At 35.0% G+C, this 24,548-nt stretch overlaps 1 protein-coding gene across 1 annotated transcript in view; it reads right to left on the minus strand.

Moving 5' to 3' along the window:
* PIK3CA (phosphatidylinositol-4,5-bisphosphate 3-kinase catalytic subunit alpha) overlaps positions 1-24,548 on the minus strand; it is a 107,269-nt gene that overhangs the window by 30,125 nt on the left and 52,596 nt on the right. Inside the window, exons 2-6 of the mRNA XM_082624637.1 lie at positions 7,624-8,051; positions 6,878-7,087; positions 3,303-3,553; positions 1,338-1,583; positions 508-593 (exon numbers count right to left, since the gene is read on the minus strand). Coding sequence (XP_082480763.1) covers positions 508-593; positions 1,338-1,583; positions 3,303-3,553; positions 6,878-7,087; positions 7,624-7,975 — 1,145 coding nt within the window. The 5' untranslated portion in view covers positions 7,976-8,051. The remainder of the gene's footprint in view (positions 1-507; positions 594-1,337; positions 1,584-3,302; positions 3,554-6,877; positions 7,088-7,623; positions 8,052-24,548) is intronic.

Consider the following 24,548-nt stretch of genomic DNA (forward strand, 5'->3'; position numbering starts at 1 on the left):
TAATCATTTAAAAATGTTCCCAATAACACCCCCTCCCACTAAGAAACTGGTTTGTTCCCCAATATTCTTTATTTGAATGTCATAAATATGTATTCTTGGGAGTACTGTAAAGGAAACTGCCTCAGAGTAGTCCAGCTCTAAAGTTGTTTGCCAACTCTCACTTCTTAATGGAAATGCAAATGGAGATAAAAAAGGAATAAAATGCTAGGTTTATGGATCTAATGTAAGGAATCATCAGCACAAAACTATAACCACATTCTGTTCTCTCCTTGATACAATGAGAAGAGAGGATCAGAAAAACCCTTCCGATAACATTTTAGGGAGAATCAATAAAGTGATCCTGTGATTGATACTCATTAGACGGAATGTCCTCATGTTCTATATGTAAATGTCTGGTAATTATATATGACTTGTATAAAACTAATGATGTAAACTATACTTTTATTTATTATACTGCTAAACACTAATATGACTTTTGGAAATATAAACTCATATATACTTCCTTACCTGGGATTGGAACAAGGTACTCTTTGAGTGTTCACATTATCACATAAGGGTTCTCCTCCATGGTAGATACCTGTTCGAACATAGATCTAAGGAAAATAAAAAGTTATGTGTATACACATACATACATATATGTATATATACACATGCACACATACATACTAGACCAGACCAATATTAAACATTATCAAAACAATGTAACTGATATGAATGAGAGAATCAACTAAAGTTTCTGTTCAGATGTAGCTTTTCTGTTCTCTTTTTCATCACATGTATAGTAAATTAATACTGATGCAGATTCTTCACCAAAATGTACTGCTGCCTTCAGGAGGACATTACATTATTAAAAATCAAGATAGGCCTACAACCCCTTTAGGCCAGGTATGTAATTCAGAGTTTTTCATATTTTAGAAAGATAAATTGGTACATATACTAAATATTACTTAGTACTCTTAGCAGTTAAAGCAGCACTCCATAAAAAAATTAATATTTCTGCAATAAAACATATGGATATTTACACTAAGTGGGATAAATAAAGACTGTAAAAAACCTCGCTTCAGGTTAGGTCAGGTTTTCCTGCCAAATGAATTCTGTAAAAGTTTGGTTTTAAGAGCTTAGAATTATGGGTATTAGAATTATTAGAATTAGGGATATTAGAATTACAGAAAATGACTATAAGTTGAGGTAGATGTTTTCTAGCCAGCTGAAAACATACTGCAGGTCAACAATTATATACTTCAATAAAAAAGATTTTTGAAATCTTCTTTTATTATTATTTTTTATTATTATAAAATAATTTATATACAATAATAAACATCAACACTTGACCTTACCTTGTCAATGTCTCGAATATTTACATTCACATAGGTTGCACAAAGAATTTTTATTCTAAGTGCACTATTTATAACCCAAAGGGATTTTGTAGATGTTTCTCCATTCATATATGGTGTAGCTGTGGAGATGCGTCTGGAATAAGATGGCATTGTAAAACAGTCCATTGGCAGTTGAGAGTAGAGGCTTTCTTTAGCCATCAGCATCAAATTGGGCATCCTCCCAAGCATTATACAGCTTCTTATATACTGTAAGAGATTAAGGTGGGAGGAGAGAAGCCATTTCTTGTAAGGTTTTTCATTTTAAAGGCAACATATAAGAGTACTATGAGAATTTACATACTAATCTGCAAAGGTAATTAAAAAATCAAACATTATAGACACACTTCTTAGCAGTTGCTACATTTATAACATTTAAAAAACTAACATTTGGGAGTTAGGTTATAGCACAGATAAACCGAACACATCTTGGAATATAAATTGTATAAAAGAAAAGAAAAACAAAGGTCAGCTGTTTAGACTGTAGTTCTACCTTTAACTGGAAGGAAAAAGAAAGAAAAGAAAAAAGGAATTAAAAATAAGGATAAGAAGGTACTCATTATGAAAACACTAGATATTAGAATTACAGAAAAGGACTATAAGCTGAGGTAGATGTTTTCTAGCCAACTGAAAACATACTGCAGGTGCTTGTTAAAGGAAAAGCAACATCATTTAGAAAGCCTCTGCCATTCAATCTATTAAGTCATACTGATGTCAAATCCAAGAGTTGCTGCCCACTTGTTCTTCTGTCCCAACATTTCTTGAGAAATATTTTTGTTAAAAAAAAAAAACGGAACAAAAAAACCCAAAAACCACAAAGAGAGGAGACTAATAAAATTATGGAATATGTTTTAAAAAATACTAAAATGCATTCGTTTGAACTCTGAAATGGTAGTTAGGATAGAGATTTTAAAGCAACTGTATACATATTACAAAAACCTATTTTCTTACCCATAAGCCCTACTATACTGTAAGCAACCTAAAAGCCAGAACCATCTCTTGCTTGGTATTGTAAATCAGTACTTGACATATGCTTGGTACAAATACAGTTGCTTCTTATAGGTATTTATTTAATGAATAGAAATAGAGAGTAGGGAAGTATTTATAGTACACCTTAATTAACTATAGATCATGGATTTTTTGAAATATTTATTTTAATTCCTTCTAGTGCCACTGCTTGGGAGGGGATAAAAATCATTAAATACCCCATATTTGGGGATTAGTATAACTGCCAACTTTTTTTTGACAAAGAACACATTTACCTTATTGCTTACACTGCCTATTCAAATGAATACAACAAACCCTTTTTAAAAAAAGTAAGGCACATGAAAAGCCTTTTGGGCAAGTTCCGTGTTATTTAAAATTCCTATTGGCTATAAAAGTATTTCCACTATAGAACTGGACCTATCCAGAAAAGCACACGATACATTTTTTGCATGTAGAATACCTGAAGCATTATTATATCCTACCTCATGGCACAATTAAACAGTCACCAAATCAAATGTTTGTATCTGAATAATGATATAACTATTGTTACAATTGTAAAACATTAATCAGCTTACCCATATATGTAGTCAGGTCCCCAAATATTAATTACGTAAAATCTAAAAGAATAGCATCTGTCGTCTCAAATTCATCAGTCTCTCAAATTAAATATAGTGTAAAAACTAAACTTATTAATCTATTTACTAATATTAATTATTTAATTTTGGGAATTCCCTGGCAGTCCAGCGGTTAGGACCTGGCACTTTCACTGCTGGAGTGCGGGTTCAGTCCCTGATGGGGGAACTAAGATCCCGTAAGCTGTGCAGCACGGCCAAAAAAAATTTTTTTTTAATTTTCAAAAACTATGTCCTAAATACAGATACCAGTTCCCAATGTGATTACCTTTTAAATTTAAAAGTAAGATCTTTGAAACTTGTTACTCACCTTATACTGACTCAGAGGATATTTTTCTAGGAAGTATTCGTCACATCCACACACTTTTAAAATATACTTGCCCTGATATTCTAAAACACAGAGTTTTAGTTGTTCAGATGATAGCAACATACTTCGAGTTTTTTTCCTGATTGCTTCAGCAATTACTTGTTCTGGCACACAGTCATGGTTGATTTTCAGAGTATACTTCTGCTTGTCATTATTTGGAGAAACTATTACCCAAATCACCACTATTATTTGCCCTATAATAGGAAAATAATATTAGATGCAGTCACCACATATATTTCATTTTTCAAGGGACAAATTTCAAAAAGTATGCACTAACCATAATGACTTATAATCAACTTTAATTAAATACAGGTAAATATCAGGTAGAACGACCAAATCTTCAAATCTGATAGGGCTGCCAAACCATGCCCAAACCTCATGTTTTAAGGCAAGCACACAAAACTGTGACTACTGTGTGTCTCAATTACCTGAGACCAAGCTAATTTCCATTCTAAACTACATGACATACTTCATAGATACAATCCCTGTGAAGAGTGACTCATGACGGCATCAAAGGTTCAATAGTACCTTATGTAGAAGAGTTTCTAGGAACTGTGGGAAAGAATCATGGAGACTTAAAGAAAGATGCTGAATCAGAATGAGAGAAAAGATGGGGGAGGAAGGAGAAAAAAATAAATTTTCTATTTTTTTTCCTTTTAAGAAGAATAATTAAGCTTTAAGCTGGGGGACCAAAAAAAAATAATAATGAAAATGAAAAGATTAAAACTATGTTAGAGTGGTGTAGGTATCCATAATAAAATTCTTTCAAACTTTCTATATGTTGGAAATATTTCATAAAGAGTAGTGGGGAAAAATAAAAAGAGCATTCCATTTTAAAAAGTATGCTAAAGTAGAAATGAATTTTTTAAAAATTTATTTATTTTAGGCTGCGTTGGGTCTTTGCTCTGTGTGCAGGCTTTCTATAGTTGCAGCGAGTGGGGGCCCACTCTTCATTGCGGTGCGCGAGCCTCTCACTGCAGTGGCCCCTCTCATGGAGCACAGGCTCCAGGCACACAGGCTTCAGCACTTGCAGCTCTCAACGACTGCACCACCAGGGAAGCCCAGAAATGAACTTTTTTTTTTTTTTTTTTTTTGCGGTATGCAGGCCTCTCACTGTTGTGGCCTCTCCCGTTGCGGAGCACAGGCTCTGGACGCGCAGCCCCAGCGGCCATGGCTCATGGGCCCAGCCGCTCCATAGCATGCGGGATCCTCCCGGACTGGGGCACGAACCCATGTCCCCTGCATCGGCAGGCGGACTCCCAATCACTGCGCCACCAGGGAAGCCCCCTCAGAAATGAACTTTTAATGGAGACCTTATGCTATATAAGCATTAAACTACTTTGAAAAATATGGCTAAAATAGTAATAAGATGTCTTAACTTATTCTACTGAGAGAATATTATATTTAATAGTGTATTAAGTTAACCTATTCTATAACTTTCAATTAAAAACTTCACTTTGTTATTCTGAAAAATACAAATATTTATCTGACACAATGATATTTTCATTTCTAAAACAATTAGTTTATATATTCTCATGTACCCTTAACTCTAGAAATTGATATATTGTCAAAAGTCGACTTATATATTATCACTCACTATGATCAGAGTTAAATACTGCATCTAACATTAAGATTAGGAAATTTACTTTCTCTTTGTATATAGTAAGAATGTGTGAAGTTTCCCCAAAATTTCATAAAATATTTCTATTTATACTTATTTTTATTTGTAAAAAGATAATCAGCTATATTTCTGTAACAGTGAATTTCAAACTCAATGCTTTTTTTTTTCAGTTTTATTCTGAGATAAACAATTCACCAAGGGATCAGCACCATATGCACACATTCATTCAATCAATCACTACTTACTGCACACAAGTTGTGTACCTGAAGAAAGAGATAACCCTCAGAATGGGAGAAAATATTTGCAAACGAATCAACGGAGAAAGGATTAATCTCCAAAATATACAAACAGCTCATGCAGCTCAACATCAAAAAAGCAAACAACCCCATCCAAAACTGGGCGGAAGACCTAAATAGACATTTCACCAAAGAAGACATACAGATGGCCAAGAGGCACATGAAAAGATGCTCAACATCACTAATTATTAGAGAAATGCAAATCAAAACTACAATGAGGTATCACCTCACACTGGTTAGAATGGGCATCATCAGAAAATCAACAAACAATAAATGCTGGAGAGAGTGTGGAGAAAAGGGAATCCTCTTGCACTGTTGATACAGCTACTATGGAGAACAGTATGGAGGTTCCTTAAAAAACTAAAGAAAGAATTACCATGTGTCCCAGCAATCCCACTACTAGGCATATACCCAGAGAAAACAATAATTCAAAAAGACACACGTGCCCCAATGTTCATAGCAGCACTATTTACAATAGCCAGGTCATGGAAGCAACCTAAATGTCCATCAACAGACGAATGGATAAAGAAGATGTGGTATATATATACAATGGAATATTACTCAGCCATAAAAAGGAATGAAACTGGGTCATTTGTAGAGACCTGGATGGACCTAGAGACTGTCATACAGGGTGAAGTAAGTCAGAAAGAGAAAAACAAATATTGTGTGTATATATATATATATATATATATATATTTTTTTTTTTTTTTTTTTTTTTTTTTGCGGTACACGGGCCTCTCACTGCTGCGGCCTCTCCCGCCGCGGAGCACAGGCTCCGGACGCGCAGGCCCAGCGGCCACGGCCCACGGGCCCAGCCGCTCCCCGGCATGTGGGATCCTCCCAGACCGGGGCATGAACCCATTTCCCCTGCATCGGCAGGCGGACTCCCAACCACTGCGCCATCAGGGAAGCCCCACAAATATTGTATATTAACGCATATGTGCAGAATCTAGAAAAATGGTACCGAAGAACCAGTTTGCAAGGCAGAAATAGAGACACAGATGTAGAGAACAAATGTATGGATGCCAAGGGGGGAAAGTGGGGGATGAGGGTGGGATGAACTGGGAGATTGGGATTGACATATATACACTAATATGTATAAAATAGATAACTAATAAGAACCTGCTGTATAGCACAGGGAACTCCACTTCGCTGTACAACAGAAACTAACAAAACATTGTAAAACAACTATACCCCAATAAAAAATAAATAAGTAAATAAATTCAATTATAAAGCAAATACAGTACACAAAGTATTACACATCTCATGAGGACACACACAAATAAAATAATTCAAGATTAAAAAAAAAAAAGTTGTGTGCTTGGCACTCAACTATATCTTGTCAGTAAAGCATTCCCTGCCTTCAAGAAGCTTATCATCTAGCTAGGATAAAAAGACTGCACAGGGCTTCCCTGGTGGCACAGTGGTTGAGAGTCCGCCTGCCAAAGCAGGGGACATGGGTTTGTGCCCTGGTCCGGGAGGATCCCACATGCCACGGAGCGGCTGGCCCCCCCCCCCAAAAAAAGACTGTACAAAGATATATGCACAGATAAAAGTTTTCACTACAGTGACCAACTATGGTAGATTTACAATTTTCTTACCTTTATCCAATTTATTATATATGTGCTTTGGCAGTTCTGGTGAAGATTCTACATTTGGAGGATAGACATACATTGCTCTACTATGCGGTGAATTGAGATCCCTAAGATCCACAGCTTCTTTACAAACATTGAGAATATTTCTTCGGAAGTCCTGTACTTCTGGATCTTTAACCATATCGAATTCACACACTGGCATGCCAATAGCAAAACCTTAAGAAAATTATATAGAGAATATAACATTCTGTTAAACACACAGTAAGACCATGTTTATTGTAAATAGGGAACTTGGTAGATATGGAAGATCACAATAAAGAAGTTTCTCTTTGTTAATAAAATTTTTGATGAATACATATAGTAAGAATTGACAAGATCTCAAATATTTTTAATATATAAAATATGATCTGTTTGGCAATTTGGAGCAATGGTAGCAAACATTATTCATATCAATTATTTTTTAAAAGACAAAACAAAACTGGGCTATAACAAATATAAATCATCCCTACAAATGATACTTCTTAAAGAAAACTTTACAGAAAAATACCAAGGTGTTAAAAATAGTTCCTCAGCCTAACAGTCAAAAATACTTTAGATTTGTAATGATTTTTATTTTGAAATCTATTTATTTAAGATTACAAAGGTAATTAACCAGTTCAGACAAAATATTTTACTAATGAGAAAATAGTTAAGCTTCATAGTTATTTGCATTTAGAATGGGATGACAAGGCCATTTCAAAGTTTTATCATACCAATTTCTCGATTGAGGATCTTTTCTTCACGGTTGCCTACTGGTTCAATTACTTTTAAAAAGGGTTGAAAAAGCCGAAGGTCACAAAGTCGTCTTGTTTCATCAAAAAATTCTTCCCTTTCTGCTTCTTGGGTAACACTTACGAAAATGTAAGAAGATTCATCTTGAAGAAGTTGATGGAGAGGGTATTTTCTCGCTTCTTTAAATAGTTCATGCTTTATAGTTACTAATGTAGCCTCACGGAGGCATTCTAAAGTCACTATCATCCCATTTGGTAGTAAACATTCTACTAGGATTCTTGGGGGCATCAAGTGGATGCCCCACAGTTCACCTGATGATGGTCTTGGAGGCATTGTTCTGATCCTTTACAAGTTTTACATATAAAAGTACTTTAAGGAATTAGATGCGTGGCTGTCCCAAAGCAGAAATCTAAACCAAAGAAAGAAAACATATGTTAAAAGAGAAACAACCATCAAAGAATACATTTATGGCATTACTAAATGCAAAAATTCATTTTCTGTAGTTTGAAATGATTAGGGTAAGTAATTACAATTCATCTTAGATTGTTGCTCCTAATTAGGCTAGAAGAATTGATTCCAAAGCAGAAATTAGAAAAAAAAATCACTTGTATTTAATAAATTCATTCAATAAAAAAAAGTTTTATTTGAATGGACTTTTAAAGTCAGTTCTTAACAAGACAGAGCTGGGGCTATGGAGAGAATAAATAGTAAGTTGCAACCAAAACCAAAATTCCCGTAATATATCATTCTTTTCTATTTTATGGAGCAACAGAATTTGGGCTGGAAAGGCTCTTTTAGATCACGGGTCCATTGTTTTTATTTTAAAGATGAGTAAAGTAAAGGCTAGAGAAGTCAAATCCTTTTGCTTTTACACCCCTACTTCCACCCTGTGGTAACGAGAATTTACATAGCTTAGTCTTTTTTTCTTTCTTAAGAAAGAAAAATCATTGTAATTTCCTTTTTTGTATTGATTATTGTCTAAGTGATATCTTAGACCATATCTAAGTATTTTAAGTATAATTAAATTTACTTAAGTATAAAGCTTAAGTATAATAAGCTTTTAAGTATAATTTAGTTATATATTCACTATAATGTAAAGTGTCATCAATGCATTTTCCTTGAGATATGATTATGAATTTGCAGTGATCCATCCCTTTTATCAAATAACCCAGTCCTAATACTTCTGATTGAAATGAACTGATCTACATATCCAATGACTCTTTTTGTCAGTATAATGTTCCAACAAACTGTGTTAAGCACTTATAATATTTTGAAAAATATTAAGTATTATTACAATCTGAAGCCCTCATTTATTTTAGATGTCAACAACCTTAGCGGTTCCTTTGGAAGATACTGTCAAAACCCACAAAGCAAAATCTTATTTCTTGCTGTTTATATTTTCTTTTATTCAGTAAGCTAAACTGTAAAGATATAAGAAAAAATAAGGTCTGAGATGTTAAGAAAATAAAAAAGAAATAAAAGTTAAGCAAGAAGAATGAATCAAAAAAGAGCCCAGATAACTTACAATACATTCAATTACTCTATCAGGCACTGTAGACAATAGCTATAAATGACACTTTGTTTATTCACCAAAAATGTATTGGTGTTGTCCCCAGGACCATGTTAGGTGCTGGGAATATGATGATAAGTAAGACAGGCATGGCCCTTGCCCTCACAAGACAAAGTCAAGAGTGTGAAGGTTATGTGTATATGGGTGTGGGGTAATAAATTCACAGGTACAAAATGGAAAAAAAATGTTCTCATGAAGTGTCAGGTGCTATAAAAGCACATTGAGTGGTCACCTAACTTAATGGAAGTTGGAGTGGGAAAGTTTTCCATAGGAGGTAACATATAAACTAAATTCTTCAGGGATAAGCAGGAGCTGAACAAACACAGTGAGAAAGAGGTGAGGAGCACAATATTATCTAATCCAGAAACCTATCTCTGACTCCTTTATGTCATGCTCGCCAACATCTAATCCATCAACCAATTCTGTTAATTCTATATCCTGAATCTCTTAGTACCTTGGGTCGGGCCACTACTATTTCTTGTCTGGACCACTGCAAAGGCCTAAATGGTCTTACTACATCTACATTTGCCCCCTACAATCCATCTTTCTCCTCACAGCCAGTGCAACCTAGAGAGAACAATAGGACCTATTTTGATCAGACATTTCTGCTGTACCCATTCTCAGTTGCAAACAAGTGTTTATGGTATGCTTCAGAGTTATAACATACGAAGGAGGTGAGGAGTAGAAATAGGAGAAATTTCAAGCCCTCTCCCTACCTCTGGAAATACAGAAATCAATTGAAAGACAATAAGGAATAAAAAATTATTTTTTAATACTTGAAAATATTTTCTTCAAATTTATAAAAGGGACTCACTGAAGTTATAGGATTTAAAATATAATTATCCTATTTTCTATACTTTTAAAAGAAAATTCACTGGCTAGCAAAAAGACCAGATGGATCAATCTGAGTGCATAATTATAAAGTGACTTAAGCTAAGCTTTTTAAAAACATGCAAAAAAATTTGAAGAATGCAAGGGAAAATGCCAAATGACTACTTTTAAATGATGATCTGCCTGCACAAAAAAGTTCAAACAAAAACAAAACCAAACCACAAACCACACTAAAACGGCAGCTGTGTTTATAGTGTTCTTTGTTGAATGGCACTAACTGATCTATGTTACGGAATCATGCGGGCAACTATTTTATATATAATAAATAACAACCCCCAGAGTCCCATATGTTTCCTAAGAATTAGCAAAAGAGAAGTCTAGTACAACAGGAGATCACTGATTCTAATCCTTATTCTACTATAGTATATTTATGGCAATTAACAACTAGTAAATATTCAAGACATGCCCTTCTCATTAAGAGAATAAATGCAATCACAGCTATAAAACACTTGGTGATCTTGGAAGGCAGGCACTGGTCGACACTCTGGTAGTACTATACAGAAGAGAGGAAGCTAACTTTGTCTTCTTCTGCCAGGCCTTATTCTGTTCAAACCATTACCTCAGAGCTCACAAGAACAGAAGTGTAGAAGAGGCAAATGGAGCTAACACTTAGTATTTAGTATGCATCTTGCACTTACGCAGGCAATAACCCTTTTGGTGTAGGTAATAACCATTTTACATATGAGAAAAACGAAGGTCAGAGAAGTAAAGTTATTTGCCACCAGTAAATGTTAGATACGGATTTTGAATCCAGGTCTAGATGATTTCAAAGTGTACATTATAACCATGCTGCTATTTGGGCTTCAGTTATGGCAGGAATATTCACTGGTGGTAAATAAGAGAATGGGCTCTGAAGTTACACTGGATTCACATTCTGTCTGCCTTAGTTAATAGTTGTATGGCCTTGAGCAGTTTAATTCATCTCACGGCACCTTATATCACTCCCCACCCCTGCCGCCCCCTGCCCCAATTTGTTAAGTTGGGATAATGGCATATACTTCATCAGACTGTGGTATTAGATGAGGTAATATATGAAAAACATGTAAGCAAAGAGACTGGCACACTGTAAGCACTCAAAAATGTTAAATATTATTAATAAACCTGTTAAGTATACCCATATTATCTTTTCAAGCTATTATGAATTATTCAGGACTAGCATCAGTTAGGGATGGGAAAAAGGGGCTTGGGTTCTTTTACATAGGGAGGCAAGTAAATAAGGAGCTTCAGCTTCATAAAGCAGCGCCAGTGTCAAGTGCTGGAACTTGAAGGTAGCACTGGTATTGCAAGGCTCACAGATGAGTTTAGAATGTGGCTCAGATGCTGGTACTTTTGCAGCTGCTTCTAGTTCCCCAAACCCCTAGTATCCCTATTTAATTGGTACTGCTATTTATGGCTTAGGTGTGAGGAATCCTCCTTTTTGGAGAAATACTTGCTTGTGCCAGGTTCTAGGTTAAATAGTATGAAAACAATGGTAAATAGATGCTTTCTCTTTGGTTGTTGAGTTTACTGGGGAAAGACAAGACACAGGAACAACTTTAACAATGGAAAATTGTTATAAGACAGAATATGAACTTTGGAAAAGTCACAGGAAATCTCCAACTGCCTGAGGAGGCTAGGGAAGGCATCACAGATGTAAAGTCTGAGTATTACAGATTAGTAGGGATTTTGCAGAGAAGAGGTGGCTTGGACATGGGAGAGCTAGATGAGGAGGGTGTTTTAGATTGCCACAAGAGTATGTGTGCAAAGTCACAGACCATGAAAGAATGCACATTTTACCAGCAACACAAGTGTTTTTATTACTTGAGTATGAAGTGCATGAGAATAGGTAGGATATGTGATAAAGAAGGAGGGATGAGAGGTAGGCAGGGGCCAGAAAGGTGAGCAGACTCCATTTTAAGGAGTTTGAATTTTATGTAGTACACTCTAAGTAAAAGGGAGTCTCTGAAGTATTTTGAACACAAGAATGACATGACATTTTTTTCATGATTTTTAAATTCAGATTTCTTAAAAAATTTGTTTTTAAATATAGGATATAATCAAACATTAAACCAAGGTGTAAAAACTTAATCTTCTCCATTTCCCAAATTTGGAGGAAAATCCCTAAAGTTAAGAAATCAGAGTAAGTAACGTTTTAAATAAACGGCCTTTACACTATAGAAAAAAATTAAATGTTGATAAAGAAGGTGGAATTATCCAAACTTAAGGGCATAACCTATTTACAAAGAAAAACTTATTTGAAAAGCAGTAGAGGGGGATAAATCACTCTAAGATGAATATTTAAAATATGAAACTATGCAATTTGGAGGTCTGAGGTGACAAAAATGTATTTGCTAAAAAGAAAACACTTTAAGAGTCAAGGAACTACTCTACTGGCTTTTGAGTTTAGAATGCCAGGACTAAACAGCCACATACTGACAAATCACAATTATTCAGAACTGTTAGGAAATAAATTGGTTTTGCTTATCCTAATTTTTAAATATATCTAATAATAAGTTATTTCAACTGGGGCAGTTCTGTTTTCCTAAAAGAGTATATATAAATATATTTTACAACTTACCCTTTTCTTGATGAATTACAGTCCTCATTATAAAATGAACTACTGTGCTATACTAAAACACAAGATCAAAAATCAAAAATCAAAAGCAAAGCTTTTCAGTATTACTGAGGAGTCTGAGGGTATTTCTGACCCTAAAACCAATGACCCCAGGTTGGAGACTGTGATTTAAAAACGCTCTCATCCCCTGGTTTTCTAGCAGTCAATGGTCACTTCTCAGCTGTGGCCAGACTGCCTTATGAGAGTAGCCTCCTGTTCTTCTGTTATTCATTTCTAGTCAGCATCCACATTTGACCATCGTTTTCTAACAGTCTATTAGCTAAAGGCCAACAGACCAAATGATGATATGAGAACCTCTGCTTTATGAGGTTAGAACAAAACATGTAACAGATAACTTGCTGATCAGGGACTTCTGTTTACTTCCTTGTTCTGGTATTAAAATTACTGTTAAAAATTACTGTGCTTGGGCAGGAGGCACTGAAAGTCTTTTTTGTTCTTAGAAGGCCTGAACCTGCATTTATGTCTTGGTAGGGGTTGGGTCTGTCTGCATTAGCAGTCCATGCGGGATGGATGATATTGCTCAGCAGGAGTAAACACACCTTTAAGGACAAAATATGCAGCAGAAATGAACAGTAGAAAATAGTCTCAGACTGTCCACTGTCACTTGACTTTTATAGTGAAAGGCTTCTTACTTCAATGGGCAATTCAGTATTTTGAACACTTAGTGTGCACTTTCAGCCCAAAAAGACAATGACATTTTGACAATTTGTTTTTAACTGCTAAATTGAAAGCCTTTCTCCATTTATATTAAACTGTTATTTCCAGATTTCATCATTTAAGGCAAGGGTTGTCAAACTATGGCCCACAGGCCAAATCCAACTCACCACCTGCTTTTGTAAATAAAGTTTAATTGGAACACAGCCAATAAACCATGTTTACATATTGTCAACGATGCTTTTGCACTACAACAGTAGAGTTGAGCAGGTGCTACAGAGCCCATGTGGCCTGCAAAACCTAAAATATTTACTATCTGGCTTTTTACAGAATAAGTTTGCTACCTCTGAAAAGGTATCAGAATTACTTGATAGCAATTGGAGAATTTTCTAAATGCACAATGGCTAATAAGTCATCCCAACCCTACCTTTACAACCACAACCCTATACTTTCAATCTAAGTACTCTGAAAACAAAAACAAAGACATTAATTTTAAGCCAGTGAAGTTAAAATCTTGAAATGCTAAAGTATCTCATAAGTCACTTAAATATTTTCAGTGTTAGGAGCTCACTATCTGATGTAGAAGTTTTTGTGAAGCACTTCTAAAGTTATTCCTAAAGGTTGTTATTCCTAAACCTTCTTTATTCCAACAGTTCTGCCTTCTCTATCTCTTCACATACTGACAGAGATTAGAATTTTCCCTAGGTCTTTTAATCCCAATTCCTTTAACCATAATTCAGGTGAGATAGTTTGTTGTCATCACTGGATGTGTTCTTTTGCTAATAATATTCATCTCAAAATGCAGCAACCAAAATCTAGTACAATACTCTAGAGTCAATATCACCAAGGCAGAGTACAGAAAACTATTAGTTGACTGTGGATTATGAGTCTCTATAAACACAGGCTAAGACAGCAGAGACCTTTTCTAACTTGATTACTTTAAAATATACATAAAGCATATCTTATATATTTTTAATTCAGATTTTAATTTCAGAAGTATATTATGTTTAAAATAGTTATTTGTTTCAAAATATCAATATTACATCTGCATCAGGAAGTCATTAAAAATAAGAAAGCTATTTTTAAGTGCACACTTGCAAACTGAGGGGATATCTATACTGACTCGATTGCAGCTTAATCACCCCAAACAGCCACAATTTGATAAAATAAGCACCTTGTATTTTCTAGATATATATGTCCCACAAATATAGAAGCTGCATAAATGTTTGTTGAATGACCAAAGGTTTTATAAACACCATTTTTTAATTTAACTGATACATTTAGCAAATGTTATCTGATTTCACTGACACATTTACAAATGTGTATCTATTTAGACATATGTTGACAAGATATTTTCTACCCTCATTCTCAGATAGGTCAACAGGAAAACATTCGTTTTGTGGCTAACTCAGTTGCCACCATTGCATCTCAGCTGCATCTATTTGCTCATTAACTAGAAAATAAACTTTTCTGTTTTTTAAAATAATTACAAATGAATCTTTAGTTTATTTAGAACAAGAGAACAAAAACTTGCCTCTACACTCACTACAGAAATAACATGATTTAAATCTCAATAATTCCACGGTCTGATTAATCTCTTTAATATTTATTTCCAGAGTTAATTACTTCCTTTCTTAATGTTACCCAGCCTCTTATATGTATTTCTATAATTATACCTTAATACATTACTATTATATTATCTACATCCATGTTTGACTTCCTGATAGACTGTGAACTTTTCCAAGATAGGGTCTTTATTTGGGTGACTATAATCCTACAGCATAAATGAGTAAGTAGGAAAACTAATTTGTTGAAATCATCCCAGGGAAAATGTAACAAGGCCCTGAACAAAAGAGTGGTAGCAACAGTAATAAGCAAGAAAAGAGATAGACAAGATACCTTGTAAAGGAAAATCAAAAGCACTGAGAGACCAATTGGATTTAAGGGATAAGAAACCATTTTAAACAAATTTCACTTCAGTGGTTATGCATGGGAAGCAAGTGTCTTTCAGTACAATTATTCTGAGCCCCAGTTAGGGCCTCTAAAATTCTCTTCCTCTAAGTCACTGAGCTGTTGCTGGAGTGAGTCCAAACAGACAGCTGTAATATACACGAGCTCTGGAAGGATGCGTATTATCCATTTCTTTCAAAGTGCTGTCCTTCACTAACCTTTACAAGCAGATCATGAGAAAACAGATTTAACTCATTCTTTTAGTGATTCAGACAGACCTTAACAACTTCTGGTTGGAAAATCAAGTTCTCATGACCAGGATATAGAAAATTTAAATTCCTTTAGAAGGTGATGCAATTCATTTTCACTATTAAATTTGTAGTGCTATAAAAAAGGTGTTATGAAAATACATTTCAGAGATTTAATGCATTATATAACATAAGTGTTCCCTAACATGAGGTCCATAGATGGGCTTAGGAAGGGTCTTGCTAATGGATTTTTAAAATAATGACAATTAAGGTCTAGGTCAGCAATGTTTATACTGATGGGTTTTTTTTTTAAGTAAATTTATTTATTTATTTATTTTTGGCTGCGTTGGGTTTTCGTTGCTGCATGCAGACTTTCTCTAGTTGCAGAGAGCGGGGGGTACTCTTTGTTGTGGTGCGTGGGCTTCTCACTGCGGTGGCTTCTCTTGTTGCGGAGCATGGGCTTTAGGCATGCGGGCTTCAGTAGTTGTGGGACGCAGCCTCAGTAATTGTGGGACGCAGCCTCAGTAATTGTGGCTCTTGGGCTCAGTAGTTGTGACACGCAGGCTCAGCAGTTGTGGTTCGCGGGCTTTAGATTTCAGGCTCAGTAGTGTGGCACACGGGCTTAGCTGCTCCACGGCATGTGGGATCTTCCCGGACCAGGGCTCAAACCCGTGTCCCCTGCATTGGCAGGTGGATTCTTAACCACTGAACCACCAGGGAAGTCCCTCTACTGACAGATTTTTGATTATCAATAAATGTGAACAAATGTGTAGCACAATCAAATGTGGTAAACAGGGACTTCCCTAATGGTCCAACAGTTAAGAATCCACCTTCCAATGCAGGGGACACAGGTTCAATCCCTGGTCGGGGAACTAAGATCCCACATGCCATGGGGCAACTAAGTCCGTGCTGCAACTACTGAGCCCGTGCACTCTAGAGCCTGCGCGCCACAACTAGAAGAGAAGCCTGAGTGCCGCACTAAGTCCGCGCTGCAACTACTGAGCCCGTGCACTCTAGAGCCTGCATGCCACAACTAGAAGAGAACCCTGAGCGCCACAACGGAAGAGTTCACGTGCCGCAACTAAGACCCGCCGCAGCCAAATAAATAAATAAATAAACGCTTAACTAAAGAAAATGTGGTAAACAAACATAAGTCATTAATAAGGTGAAATACAGATTAATAAATATTTGATCTTAGATTATTAAATTATAATTTTCATATTTTATATAGATACATAAAGAAAACATACCAAATCTCAAAATATAGTCACTAATTTTCCCAATTTGAACTTATAAAAATTCAAATTTTACTGTGTGATAGGATAAATTAAAATTTCTTAAAATTTAAACTCAAAGGGGCCTAAATATTAAAAGAGTACAGTGTAAACTGGAAGGACAGGATTATGAAGTAAATATAGTTAAACAATGTGGAAAATACAATAAGAGCTCTTTCATAGTAGCACACAACTTAATAGGACAAATGATTCCACACTGACATAGTTTTCCAGAAAATATTTTTCTCATCTTTGTGAGGGAGTCAAGACAGATTATCACCGCTTCATGTAAAACAGGCAGCAGGCAGTCAGAAGTAAACTGTAAATCAGGTAACTCTAGAATTCCCATTTACTTAATGAGCAATACTTCAAATAAAAAATACATTAATAGTTTGCCTTGTTTTTCTATTTGTAGAAAAGAGTAGTAAATTCCAATTCTTTGATTCCTCTTTATTAACCAGGCCACCTTGTGACTAATAGCAAGCATTGGTAACACAGGTGGACACCATTAAGGGTGCCTCCTTCTGCCCAAAGAAACGAACAAAGCTAACCATTCCATAAAGAGAATCTAACCAGGTGACTTAAGCTTTAACATCTTAACACCTGTAACAAATGAATAACCAAGGGACCTGAAAACGTTTTAGAAACCTCTACGTTTTTTCAATTATGGTATTATTCAGTATTTAGTAGCATATATGAAAAGTCTTATTTTAATGGCAGAGCAGAAATGGTCTAACCTGAGGGTTTTGCTTTGGTTCAGATCACTGCTTGCTCCATCACCCTCAGCTCTCCTGACCCTATGAAGAACTCTGCAATTATTAAGACTTCCCCAGGAGAGGAAATTTCAGGCAGTTTCCTTATTTGCACAAAGTGAAAAAAAAAGTTACTACCTCATAGTGATGTTATAAGAATTAAATGAGATAATACGTGTAAAAAAATCCTTAGTATAGTGCTTGGAGCATAAAAATTCAATAAAGGTTCCCTCTCTCTTATCTATTGGATCAATGCTATCTAGATCCATGTGTCCAGAAAGGGACACAACTTTATTGTTTCAGGCCTATTGTAAGGAGATGAAAGATATTTTTTAAAATGATTTTAAAAAATATTTTTGATGCAGAATATTTTATTGATATATTTGATATCTGTACAGATGTCTCTGTCCTCATATTTGTATTTGTCTCTGTATTCTTACTGAAACATGAAATTCCTAAAGGATGAGGCCTGTGTCTGTTTAACTCAGTCCGTACATTCTCAGCAAAGCATAAGCATCAAATGGTCATCTAACATATTTCAATAATGATAAAACACAAGAAACGTAAGACAAAAGCAGATGGAAATATAAAAATTCTTATTTTAGAATTATGCTATACATAATTTGTAAAATCTACTTCTTTAAGTTTACACATGAGGGCTTCCCTGGTGGCGCAGTGGTTGAGAGTCCGCCTGCTGATGCAGGGGACACGGGTTCGAGCCCTGGTCTGGGAAGATCCCACATGCCGCAGAGCAACTGGCCCGTCAGCCACGGCTACTGAGCCTGCGCGTCTGGAGCCTGTGCTCGGCAACAAGAGAGGCTGCGACAGTGAGAGGCCCGCGCACCGCAATGAAGAGTGGCCCCCACTTGCCACAACTGGAGAAAGCCCTTGCACAGAGATGAAGACCCAACACAGCAAAAATAAATAAATTAATTAAAATCAGTTGATGATAATCTATAAAAAAAAAAAGAAATGAAGACCCAACACAGCCATAAATAAATAAATAAATAAATAAATAATTAAAAAAAAAAAGTTTACACATGAGATTCTACTGGTTTTTCTCATTTAAAGAAAAAGGGGGAAAATTGCAATGAATAATAGAAATAAAAATTCAAAGTCATGGTAACAAGTATTTTTGGCTCTTTGGACTGAAAAAAAATAACGACCGGTGAGGAAAACCAAGAAGTAAAGGGGAATGAAATAGACCATACTACCGACTTTCTCTTCATGTTAAAATAAATGCCTTTTAGTCATATCTAGATTGACTGGAAATAAGCAGTGATGATCGATGATCTTTTTGGGCTAAAAACCAACAACATAGCTCATGTACATTTAGTAAGATACTATTTAGTTCACGGAAGCAATACTTAAAGGAAATTTGGTATAATGTAAAGGGTAATTTTTTATTGAGAAAAAAGATACTTTCCTTGAAAAATGGTTACAAAGTAGTATCTTTTATATATGGAGAGAAACAACTCTATGATATTTAAGTCTGGCAGCTGTATTTACATTTAAGGGTCAAGAGTATACTTCAACACAACAGTGAAAACAGAAGCCTAGTTATGCACCTGATTGCCTCCATGAAAATTTAACCAATATAAGATCAATGAAGAGAACAGCCCCGTAAGAAAGCATGGCCTACTACAAAGAAATGCAAAATATGGAGTTCTTGAAATGTTACTCCAATTTCCTGCTAAGCAAAAATTTTAGCTCCCATGGAAGATGAAGAGAAAAGGTCCTGAAAGCTTAATCTCTTAGAAGTCAAAGTTTATAACCAAACTTATTACTGATGATAACCAAAAAATAGGGCTCACAGTCCTTTCTAATTCCCCTTTACAAATGAGACTCATGTCCCATATATTTCAGCAAGAAAGTCTATTTATTACTATTTATTACTTGGAGTTATACAGATGATGCTAACTACACACTGCTCCTTTCTTGATTGATGGGTTCATTTTAAAAAGTATAAAAGGGATCTACTTTCCAACTTAAAGTCAGTATTAAAATTAATTCTCCCCTCTTTTTCTTTCAAAAGTCTGGGGGCTTCAAAAAACATAACTTCACTCTTTATTACACTAATGAAGCTAACACCTATCCGGGACTTGGATGTACTCTTTTGAAGAGACAAAAGAGTACATCATCCAGGGCCCATCTAGATAAATGCATTAAAGAGTTTAAGAATATCTTGAGTAAACATCTTAATTAAATTAGAACATCTAGAAAAAGGTAACACTAGCAATGTGTCTTCTAGCTCACTTGACTTGATTCTTTTAAAGACCTGTAATAAGCTGAAGGCAAGATGTTTCCATAAGTCATCAGGAATGAGAACTTCTCTTCCTGAAGTTTACAAATGGCTTTTCCTCTTTTATTTTTGTTTCTTTCTGGTTTAGCATAATGCCCTCATAAGCCTTTCCATGGCTTTGAATATCTCAACAGTCATCTTTCAAGCTCTCCTGCTACTATGGGTGAGGGCAGATGAACTTTTGGAAAACATTTGCTTCACACTGTTCTTTGTCTTTTCTTCTGTTTATCAAGAATGAACAGCTACCTTATTTCGTTATGTCATAGAATGAAGACATAATTTGGTCACTATTGGGACTTCTAGTCAATTACTATTCCTTCTGATGGTACCTCTCTAGTGTCTAGATGTATTGAAACTTGTCTGCACCCCACTGATTAACCTTATGGTATTTCCTGACAATGATGAAAAGATGAGTCCTGCATAACAAGTCTTATGCTATCATTATAAACAAAGTGAAACTTGTGTCAGCTACAGATTTCTCAGTAGAATGAGTTGCTCTATCCTCCTTGTACAGAACAAGTAGTTAGTATCCATAGAGAAAGGAAAAAAACACCCTAAATACCAAAATAGTAAATTTTCACTCTAGTTTGATCCAATAAAGTTGGAGCTAGCAACTTTGACTAGGGGTACTAGCAGACATAATATATTCACCTAATTGCATCCAGATATATTTCATAGAAAGTCTCTTTACTTTGGTAGTATTATTTTCATTTTTGACCAACTTAACATTCCAAATTTTATAGATTGTACTATCTGCCACAAGGCCAAACTTATCTAGGAGAGAGAATGAGGGGCCAATCATAAAGCTTCATTATGGTCTACAGTTTCCAATGGATTTCTCTACTTCCTGAGTTTTATGCAGTGTCATTAAACTTAAGCTATGGTGTCTGTAACTATTATTACATACTACCACACACAAATAATGAACAAAGCATATATTTATATATCATTGATGTAACTGGCTGCTGCAAGGACAATATTTTCAAAATTGAATGACAAGGTCTGGAATGTGCTGCAATGATCATTGTGGTGATTCTGGGAATACTCACAGGCTAAGGAGAAAGTACAACTGGACTCCACCAATTTCCTTTATGGCAGGAAAACAGCCTGCTGGTGAGTCAAATGAAAACATTAACTTAAAAATATGGAGTACTTCTTGAATGTGTGTATCAGCCTTACACAGGAACCATGCTAGTCTTCTGCTGTCATTCTAATTTTAGTATATTTTCTGTGGAAACAGGTACTATCCAATGAACTTTTACTAAAAATACTAGAAGGGCCTTACCTTTAGTTTCATTCATCCTAAGGCACAGTCCCCAATGGCTGTATAACAAAATTAAGCATCAGTATAATACAGTGTCATGAAAATATATTTTAGTTTTTAATTTAGATTAGACTGCGGAAATCTGGCCGAAGATGTACTGCACAACCTTGGTTATCATATCAACACATAGGTCCCTGACATTTTTGTCTAGTTATTTTATCTACCCTTGCTATTAACCTTTTGTCCCAATATCACAATCTCACCCTTTTCCTTGAACTGGTTACCTTTCTTAGAGGCCATTATAGTAATCTCTTCAAGTATTCTTTCTTTTATGTCATATCTATTGATATATTACTGGCATTCTATGAATAGATACAAAGCATAGAATGCATAGGGCACTCACATTTTACTTCATTAAATTTCACTTAAGATGATCATATAATGTCTATTTTTAATCTGCTTATTTCACATGCCAAATTTATTGGCCAAAACAAGCAGTCCCTAGTTTTACTGAACTTAATCAAATAAACCTATAGAGAGCTACTTGAAAATATGTTCCATTTTCTTCAAACTATACTCTAATAAATGTAAGATATTGTATTATTTGTTCAATGAGTGCCACCCAAGTCTATCTACAGGTAATAATACAGTTCAAGAGGGATGCTACAACACTGGATGAAAGACATGAAATACTGTAGAAACTTGATTTAAAATTTTTGCTTTTTTCAATGATAAAGACCAAACAGTAATATTATATTCTGATGTAACACCTTGCCATCTGCTCCATTTTCTGGCAATAACAGAATATTTAGTATTATACAAGTAATAGTGAAAAACTCCCTTGCAAGCAATTATTGACCAAATTTAATAGTGATTTATCATACTTCAGTATTTGATATCTGGTAAAAAGGGCTACTTCACTAAAGCAAAATTTGGAGTAATACAGGATAGCTGTCTGGCAAGCAAAGGAATACAGATCTCCCAGAAGCGCAATCAGAGATAGGGTAGCTTAACTGCAGCACAAACATCACCTGGTCAAGATGTGAAGAGAAGCAGTCCTACGAATGATGACAACACCAATGTGGAGTCATGTAAGCATAGATATTTTTTTAAAAACTCAATTTTTTAGCCAACACAATATGGGTAAGATACTTTAGAATCCATTTAATGATGGAAGAGAAATATTAGTAGATGGGTTTCACTTTGCCTTTTCAAACACTTACTATTCATGTATACTTGATATAGTACAATGTACCAAGTATCTGGGAAATCATGGTTATCATACCTTAACATGAGAGCAATGAGAATGACAAACTAAAATTGGGTGTAACTGTGTATAAACAGCAAAATAAGTGATCAGTAAGTAGAATATTTCCATTTTATCCATTGCTGCTTAATATGTCATCAGTTGACCACCTAAGGCATAAAGTTTAACAATAAATTACCTTATAATTCAATAAGTTAAAGTGCTTCTTTAATATGTATCAACTGACAAAAACTTTAAAACTGGTTACTGAATGTAAGTCATTAAATTATTATCCCTACAACTACTTCACACATTATGATTCATTAGTTAATTTTGCTGAAATTAAAATAAATGCACAGAGGGAGCCATAAGAAAGTTTGAAAAAGGGAACTTAAAGAGCTAAAATTCTAAACCTTCACTAGGGAGTAGTACCTCAAGGAAGAGAATGATTGCAAAGATTAAAGTGAAGAGATACGGGACAGTTCCTAGGTTGAAGAGAGACACTGTGGGGGTCATTAACAGAGACTTTTGTGTATGTGCTCAATAATGGTTATTACAGTAATGGACACATTGGAGAATCCTGATGTGAAAATTCAGCATGAGAGCTTCTATTACGGCACATAAAGAGCACGTTTAAACCTCTATTTCTTAAATTGCAAGATTAAGGTTAAACTAAAACTGGAACATAAACTTTTAACTTATCTAGTCAATACTAATAACCTCTATTATTTGATAGTTGCTTTATGGTCTATGTGATTATAATTTGATACTCTCATACCAATTTTGAGTCATATAAGAAAAGAATGCACAGAAGAAAATAAAGTATCTCCACTGTCACTACTGGAAGTCAGAAATTTACCTTCTGTCACAAAGTCTAAAATAATGAAGTATTTTTTTAAAAAAAGATAAAAGTATGTTCTATTTTTATTGCAGAATCAACAAAATCATGATAACTAGCTTATTAGTTTTTATTTTTAATCGACTTTTACATCTCTAGGAATCAGCTAATTAAAGCCTGTGCTTGGTTCCTTTGTTACAACTGGCCTTACAATACTAGTGTTCTTACCCATCACTAGTCTACTCACAATAGTATCATTAACACTAAGATCCAAATAACAGTGCTGTATTTATGACTGCACTTTAGTTTCCACAAAAGCAAAACTCTGAGAAGAGCATGAGTCATTATCCCCAGGGTAAAAAAAAAAATGTTTCTTTGGTCAGAATATGAAACTTATTACTGAAACTAGTAATTTAGCCTAGAAATTCATTTTCTGAATAAAAGGAACAGAATGTTTCTTTTCTCTATTAGAACACTCCAAAACTAGCACAGCTGTCCATCTGTCTGCTTTTACTACTCTCCATAACTGCTGTGTGGTGACAGAAAAATAACCTTTACTCTAGCTATTTTCAATACTGTTCTTTTGTTCTTCTGTCCTGTCAGGATGTCATTTTCCCAGGACAAAATACAGACACATACACACATGTGTTCACTCACACATTCTCTACTTCTCTCTCGCTATTTGAGCATCTATTACAAAGTCACTACAATACAGTATACATAGAGAACATCCTAAAAGTGGATATTCCTACAGTGGTAAATGTCAAAAAGTTCTCAGGTTCATATGTTATATCTCATGTTAAAATACCTTCAAAATTAAAAAATTAAAATTACAAAGGTAAGGAACTATTAATATTATAAATGATTTAAAGTTTTTCCCCAAAGTTTCCTCAATAAAAAGTCAAAATCATCTTTCTGTGATATTTTTCTGGCCTCCTTTAATTGCTTCTTTTGTTGGTACCTCTTACTCTGCTTATTAGTCAAATGTGGGGATTTTTCATGACATCACCACTCTCTCAATCTCCAAGGTTAGAACCTTTGGAATTCTCAACTCCTCTTGCATGACGTCACTTCCACCCACTAAAATGCCCTCAAATTCATCTCTTTTTTTTTTTGGCCATCTTCTCTATCACTATTAGGCCTTAAAGAATTCTCACATGGAACAACGACTTGTTTATAATTCAACGAGCATTCATTAAGCAATTGCTTTCTATAAGATGAAATGAAAAGGATTTCTGACAGGTACAGAGGGCACAGCAGGTTAAGTAGGCAGTATAAACTAAGGCAAAAAGCCCTGAAAGCA

The sequence above is a fragment of the Mesoplodon mirus genome, assembly GCF_964341445.2.
Source record: "Mesoplodon mirus genome assembly, chromosome: 6".
Lineage (NCBI taxonomy): Eukaryota > Metazoa > Chordata > Mammalia > Artiodactyla > Ziphiidae > Mesoplodon > Mesoplodon mirus.